Source organism: Mus pahari, chromosome 3 (assembly GCF_900095145.1).
Source record: "Mus pahari chromosome 3, PAHARI_EIJ_v1.1, whole genome shotgun sequence".
Taxonomy (NCBI): domain Eukaryota; kingdom Metazoa; phylum Chordata; class Mammalia; order Rodentia; family Muridae; genus Mus; species Mus pahari.
The window spans coordinates 79,474,744-79,482,670 of record NC_034592.1 but is presented as its reverse complement, the minus strand read 5'-3'; the positions used below and the strand labels follow the sequence as shown (position 1 = coordinate 79,482,670).

Sequence of the window (7,927 nt, the reverse complement as noted above, 5' to 3'; positions counted from 1 at the left end):
GTGTGCTCCCTGTGTTCCCTGTGCTCCATACACTCTCAGTGCTCCATGTGCTCCCTGTGCTCTATGTGCTCCCTGTACTCCATGTGCTCCCTGTGCTCCCTGTGTTCCCTGTGCTCCCTGTGCTCCATACACTCCCAGATGCAACGAACGCTCTGAGTTCTTACTTCAGCAGTGGTTTTGATAGTATTGTTTCCTGAGAGTCTGCACAGAATGGCAGTAGCTTATCTCTTCATTCCAAAAAAAGAAACTTGACAAATATAGATTGTTGATTTGTCCAAGTTTGTGTGCTAAGACTTTAACTAAGGCAGAACTTGATTTTCTGGCATGGAATATCCATCCTGATTTCTAAAAACTGAGGGTATCCAAAGGACTGTCACCTCTCACCTCTCCTGGCACAAAGGCATCTGTTGCCAATAAGGATTCTTCCTTACGCTGGCAGCTTGCCCATTAACTCTAACACTAAAGCCCAAAGTCCACCATAGTTAAAATTTCCTAGTAGTGTTTTCAGTCCTTTTCTGTAAGAAAGGTGAAGCACTGAAAGCTCTGGTTTTCTTCAGAGAGTAATTTGTTTTGTTACTTTTTAAAAAGATTGTTTACAAAAGGAGTAAATAAGAAACAATGATATAACTTGTTTTTGAAGCATTCATGGGGTATTTCTGTGTTACCTGCATATAAAACAAGATTCAGTTTTATAACTGCATAATTTTGAGTAGAAGGGTTAGTGGGAAAGACCCAAAAAACCCTATTGGGAGTCTCTCATCTCAGTTAAAGGATAATGGACTTCCATTCCCCCTCAAGTGCCTTACATCTAACTGAGCCTAGCAGAATCCTTCCTATAAGGTGACTTATCTCCCAGCCAGGAACCTACTGAGCAGTGTGACCTAAGCTGATGAGCAGGGCCAGAGGCAAGCCTTGACTGCTCCATTGTTCACAAGCCCACTTGTCTCTGATCGACTTGCCTTCAAATTCTAACTTGCATTCCCAGTCAGTTTAGTTATCACATCTTGAGAATTCACTAGGCTTGAAAGCAGTGTTCTTGTTTGGGAGGGGAAAGGATCTTAGCAGGAGCAAGATTTGTATAAAGCTCTGACGCTTAGCAGTAACTTTGAGGGTGATGTCAGGCTTTACTGAGCTAAGTATATTCCTTCATGTGGTCTCTGCACTTAGGATTTGTGTTGCAAGGTGATGTGCTCACTCTTACAGTCTCCCTCCGAGACTACAGGTTACTGTGAGGCTAACTTCTAACAAATGCCTTGGGGCTCGGAACTGCGAGCAGTTGGAGCTGAGTTGATTGCTGTTTCTCCTCAAAGACTGGTAGGAGCTCTCCATCCAGCATCACCCCACACATACATAAACACAGGCGCAGGCGCGCGCGCATGAGCACACACACACACACACACACACACAGTGGTTTTAAGCCTGTAACTCAGTAACTTCTAGTAGCCAGAATGTTATACTAAGAGATTCTGCAGTGGCCAAGCTAAAAGATCTTGTTTTAAAGTCCAGTCAGACCAGGAATGCTTCTTGTTCCTTTGTGACTTTTCTTAGGGACAGCACTAGTAACAACAGCATCCTATCCTATGCTCACAATGGTCTTACTCCTAACATTTAACTCATACTATTTTTAAACTCACTGACACTTCTGGAGACAAGACTTTGCCCTCAGGAAATCTGGGTCCAGGCTGTGTTCCTGACCACAGTCATGCCAAAAGAACCGACCCATCTTCTCTGTGACCCCAGCTGGAGTTACTTGGCTGAGAGTTTCAGAGTCCTGCTCTATAGCCTCATCTTCCTGACGCTGGCATTATATGTGTGGACTACCATACTGCCTCGGATTTATCTTTGCATGGACGTGGTCATTCTCATTGGGAAAAGGAAAATAGTCTTCTAGGAATTTGGTGAATAGAATCAATGAAAAGAAAAGATGTTCGCCTAACTTTAGAAATGACAAGAGCGCTGAGAACGTAATTTACTCTGAAAAACTATCCTCAAAATCAGTTGTACCTCTTTCCCTCAGATGACTTAGACTTTGACAATGAGTATTGACTCTTTTCCACAACACCCTTCTAAGCTAGGTCAGTATCAATAATCCCAGTGTATAGCAGATACTCCAAACAGAGAAAAGGTGTTGAGTTGCTGAAGCGCCCACAGCAGTTCCAGGAACAGAAGTGCCCTCCTTGGAGTTTCGTGCTTAGCTGAGATTGCTCTGCAGTTTCCTCTAAGAAAAAAGATTTAGAATTGCATTAAGTGCAAATGCTTTGTAAGCAAGTCTAGGGGGTTACGCATAGAAGAGTGCTTGTCTTTCACCTGGGGCCTTGTTAGCTAAAGTATTTCATTTAAATCATGTTCTTTGTATAAATTATGGGATACATTTCAAGGTTAGTCTAAGTCATGGAGTATCTTCATTTTGACAGTAGTACAAAGTAAATGTGGTGTATACAAGACATTGTTGCTACTTTCTCTATGTGTGTTTACACATGTGTGTGTGTGTCTGTCTGTCTGTCTGTGTATCTCATCAGAGTCTTACTGTGTAACTCCTGCTGACCTCAAACTCATGCTCCTCCTGCTTCAGCACACCCATCTCTCTTGGGTGTTATTTTGTGATACTGGGTTCAATACTTTCTTATCTTTATAAGAATATAATCTACCAGGAAATTAAATCATGTTTTTCAAGGCTTGTTAGTTCTCTGAGTTGGAGTAGAAGTGTACTGTGATCTAAAGAACACAGACTTAGCTCTTTCTAAAGATTTTACTAACACTCCCCCACATCACTCACAGGTGACTAGAAATGTAGTTTTAAAGTTAGGCAACTTAACTTGCCAGTAACCCAACTACTTAGACAAATCACAATTAACTCACAATTAACACAATTAACTTAATTTTTAATCCTTTTAAAGATTTTCTTAAATTATGTGTATGTTGTGTTTGTGTGTAGATAGTGCCTAAGGAAGCCAGAGGCCTTAGGTCCTCTTGTACCAGGAGCTGTAGGCGGTTGTGAAGCACTGGAAATGGGCCTGGGAGCTGAGCACGGGTCCTCCACAAGCCAGCTGTGTGCTCTTCATCACCGAGCCACCTCTCCAGCCCCTGGAGACCTTTATATTTAAAGCATTCGGTTTTCACTGAGCTGCTCTCATGCTTTGTACTGCTAAGAAATGGCTCATTCAAAATGACCTCGTGTTCTTCCCTCCTCTCCTCTCCCCTCTGGGAGGTCCTGCCTGGGCATGTGACGTGGAAGGAAGACTGTCTTCAGCCTCACAGCTGTGGCTTTCCAAGATTGGCCAGGTTTGATGCTATTCAGGAAGACCAATTTTAGCTTTGAGGTCTTTTGAAGATCATCCCTTACAGGTGCCGCTGAGACATTTCCTTACTGCACACATTTAAAATGATGAGGTATTTTTGCAGTAGAAAAAGGGAAAGAGAAGCAAAGTGATGTGAAAGGTAGCTCAGAAAACTGAGTAGGCTTTGGCTTTGATAATATCACATTTTACACGACAGAGTCAAGGGGAAAAAGTATTAGTATTAGTATTAGTATTAGTACTAGTATTTCCTCTCTGCTTTTAATAGCCATGCTTATTTCTATCCAAATCAAGGCTTATCTCTGGAAGTGTGAAGTTCTTCACAATACATTAAAGTCACTTGGGTGTGGAGAGTTGTCCATATTGCATTTTATATCAGTGTTATTATACTTAGTTCTCTGTACTTAATTGTTCACACCAGATGGTGAGAACACGGGCAGACACCAGTTGGCACCCTCTGTCCTCCAGGGTGGAATACAGGGAGAAAGTGGAGTTCTGACTGCCCATGGCTCACTCCCCATCAGCCATCCATGGACATATGTGTGTACACACACTGTGTAAGGTTGGCTGTATTCCCTGTGGCCTCCCAAACACAGGGAGAACTTCTGTTCCTTTGACTCCACTGCACCTTCCATCCTGTCTGTCAGAAGGACTTCTCAGTAGAGGATGATATGTGTTTTAGTCACAAAACATCATGACCAAGAAGCAAGTTGTAGAGGAAAGGGTTTATTCAGTTTACACTTCCATACTGCTATGAAGGAAGTCAGGACTGGAACTCAAGCAGGTCAGGAGGCAGGAGCTGATGCAGAGGCCATGGAGGGATGTTACTTACTGCTTGCTTCCCCTGGCTTGCTCAGCCTGCTCTCTTATAGAACCAAAGACTACCAGCCCAGGAATGGCACCACCCACAAGGGGCCCTCCCCACTTGATCACTAATTGAGAAAATGCCTTACAGGTGGATCTCATGGAGGCATTTTCTTAACGGAAGCTCCTTTCTCTGTGATAACTCCAGCTTGTGTCAAGTTGACACAAAACCACACAGTACAATAGGTTTGGCACAAATTCCAGATTTACCACATAGCTTAGTTTGAATTATTATTATTTTTACTAAGAATCAGTCTCCTTGTATCTAAAACAAAGATGCTGAACAGTTTTTATAAGGGTTAAGTGGAAGGATTAGAATCACAAAGCACTCCATAAATGCTGGCACATCTGCTTGCAGTTCCCCTTCTGCAGGCTTAGCGATGCTTCAGAATTGAAGCTAGGGTTTTGAAAAGTGTTTTCTTGGAAGGACTTGCTTGGCACACCACACTGCCTCAGCATTGTTTGTCTTCTGTTTGCTATCTTCCCAAGCTGCTTGTAAGTTTCTTGAAAGCTCAAACTCTCGAAACCAAATCCCTGGTTTTGGCAGCATCTTTGCTATGTGTGAGACGCATGGCAGTGGAAAGTGACTCCCTCAGTCTGCAGTCACGCTTGAATGTCCTGGTTAAGGAGAAAAACGGCATACATCCTTAACCAAAGGGTTGGCTCTAATAAGAAATCTGTGGCCTTCCAGTGACTGAATCTTCAGTAACTATGTAACTAGAGCAGAACATCGGAAAAAGACACCCATTCAGTGAGCTAGACCATCCAGAATAAACAGTGGCAGTGGAAAGATGTCATAGGATGGCTATTAGCACAGACTGGGAGTTGTTCATGTTAACAGACATCCCTGATAGGAAGAAGTCCTTTAACTCAATGGCACCACGGTAGTGAAATCAGTCCCACTGTGTGTATCAGACAGGTACCCACTATAGTGAGATCAGTCCTACTGTGTGCATCAAGCAGGTACCCACTGTAGTAAGATCAGTCCCACCTTAGTGAGATCAATCCCACTGTGTACATCAGGCAGGTACCCGCTGTAGTGAGATCAGTCCCACTGTGTACATCAAGCAGGTACCCAATGTAGTGAGACCAGTCTCACTGTGAGTTAAGTGGGTACCCACTGTAGTGAGATTAGTCCTGCTGTGTGCATCAGGCAAGCAGCCAGAAGTGCCAGGATCTCATTCAAGGTTTGTCGTTTTGGTCTTAGATCATCTTTACCCATGTAGCCAGAGTGTGCTATCTAAAAATAAATAGGTGTCCAATCACACCACAAGCTTAATGTGGGATTGCTGTCCCTCCGTTCCTTTAATCCTTGGGTTTGTAATACATGTATATTCTTAGTGATCCTCACCTTTTGATATGTCTCGTTTTAAGCTACATGAAATAATAGTATATTTCTCTCTAATGCCTTATTCTCATATATATCCAGGCTCTCCATGTCTCGCTTCTTGTACTTGTAGCTTTGAGGGAGTATTTTACAGCAGTGGATGAAACAAGATCTTGAGGCTCGATCTTGGTTGCCTGCCAGCTTTTCACCAAAATCCTTGATTCTTCCTCACAAACAGCAGCCAAACTTGAATTTCAGTACAAACTTTTGAGCCACGTGTACTCCTCTGGACTGACTCTTGCACTGAGTGTCACCTTTGCTCTTGATGCTTCAGGGCCTTACATTATGAGGCAACCTGAGAGATGTTCTAATGTTTGTGTCTGTGTCTCTTGTCATTGAGGTCATTGTCATGAGAAACCCCTGGACAACAGCCATGACAAACAGAAATACTTTGCCAAGCCACAGTCATTGGATGCTGCTGCAGAAGAGCCCTCTGGGCACGGAGCAGATGAGGACCCTGTGCTGCATGTTGAGAACGCAGGGAGGGACTCAGATGCCCTTAGACTTGAAAGTAAGTTGATTTGACCCGAACCGTGCTTCTGTGGGAAAATCAACTCCTCAACACTAGGCTTCCACTTACCTCTCCTCTCAAGAGTTTGTTTCCTCCTTGCAACATCCACTCAACATAGGGTGAACATCAGATCAGGAGGGTGAGCATCAAACGGTGAGGCAGAGGGCACTGCAGTGAGGGAGAGCTCTTCACACTCTTCTCCACTCCAGTCCCTTTTTAATAGTCTTTCTTTTCAAGCTGTCAGTCTGTAGAGTGAGAAACTGTTGAAAGAAGAGTCCCTATGGCTTCTGGATTACTTTGCCCTGACCCTGGCCTGACATCAGATGCTCTTTTGACCCTGCCTGTCCTCAGATGCTCTTTTAACCCTGGCCTGTCCTCAGATGCTCTTTTGACCCCGGCCTGTCCTCAGATGCTCTTTTAACCCTGGCCTGTCCTCAGATGCTCTTTTAACCCTGGCCTGTCCTCAGATGTTCTTTTGACCCGGCCTGTCCTCAGATGTTCTTTTGACCCCGGCCTGTCCTCAGATGCTCTTTTGACCCTGGCCTGTCCTCAGATGCTCTTTTGCTTTCTCCTTTGCTGTGTCGGGAGGATTCTCCTGTATCCTGACCATGCTCTTCTCTCCTTCCCTTATTCTTTGCTATCTTGCCCTGGGTGTTAGAGTCCTGTGAATACACCAGTGACTCCCAGGCTGTTCTTGAGCTCAGGCATCTGCACAGCTCCAGCCTGAGTTCTGTAGGCTCTGTATCTTGATGTATATGTGCCTTAATTCTAATAAGCTTGTTGTCGAACTTGAGTTTACTTTTGCTCTGTTTCCTGAAGTGTATAATTCCCGTAGCTGTGACTGCAGCTCAGCTCACCCAAGGCCCAGTTTATTTCCTCAGTCTCAGACCTGTTGCTGCTCTCATTGCTTCATCTATTCTCTCTGCTGGTAACTGACTCAGGCTGTCTTCACTCTGCCTTTCCTCTTAATCTGTTTCCCAATAACTGTAGCCTTTTACTTTGTATATACAACTATCTCTGTGTGTCATACATATAAGTATATTTAGAATCATAATTATATTGGAGTGTGTATGGCTGTATGTGAACACACATTTCCATATAGAGGGAACAGACAGAAAGAATGCAATTTAATGCACATAATTGGTACAGAATTTTCAAAGCAGAAGCAGCTATTTTTATGGATTTCTGGTGTGTCCAAAGAGTCATCTCTGAACTGCAGTTTTGATCAGGTAGGTTTCCAAAGCTTAAATTTTCCAGTAGTTCTATTCTGTATCAGGAGAATCTAAATTAATATGAGTTTGTGAGGCAGTTTGGCCCTGTTCTGTTTGTAGCTGTTTCATTCGTCAGGAAGTACAGTATCCATTCCACTCTCCATATCTTTTGAGCCTCCATATCTTTTACACAGACTGATAATGACCTCTGCAAATGCTTTGCTTTAAATGGACTGAGCCTAGGCTGAGGCATGAGTTCAGTGGGCAGTGCTTGCCTAACAAGCACAAAGTTTTGGGTGTGTTCCCCAGCACTACATAAAAAGAGTTTGAAGCTTCACTTACCAGCTACATAGGGAGTCCAAGGCCAGCCTGCTTTATGTGACACTGTCTAAAAGAGGGAGAGAGGGAAATCCTATACATTTCCAATGCAACCTTCTCTGTGAAGTATTCACAAAGGTTCTCAAACATGTAAGGAACTCCATCTACTATCTTGTTCCTATGTTTTACAAAACATTTCATATATTGTGATTTGTGTGCCTTGGCTCACATCAGATTATGAGCTTTTACCAAGATTTTTGTTTACTAAAATGATTTATCTTTGTGTGTGTGTGTGTGTGTGTGTGAGAGAGAGAGAGAGAGAGAGAGAGAGAGAGAGAGA

At 43.4% G+C, this 7,927-nt stretch overlaps 1 protein-coding gene across 4 annotated transcripts in view; it reads left to right on the top strand.

Moving 5' to 3' along the window:
* Ttc17 (tetratricopeptide repeat domain 17) overlaps window positions 1–7,927 on the top strand; it is a 110,733-nt gene that overhangs the window by 57,832 nt on the left and 44,974 nt on the right. For 2 of the 4 annotated variants that reach the window (XM_021193293.1, XM_021193295.1), the window contains exon 17: window positions 5,888–6,058. The exons of the other annotated variants lie outside the window; for them this stretch is intronic. In XM_021193293.1, coding sequence (XP_021048952.1) covers window positions 5,888–6,058 — 171 coding nt within the window. The remainder of the gene's footprint in view (window positions 1–5,887; window positions 6,059–7,927) is intronic. 4 annotated transcript variants of the gene reach the window in all.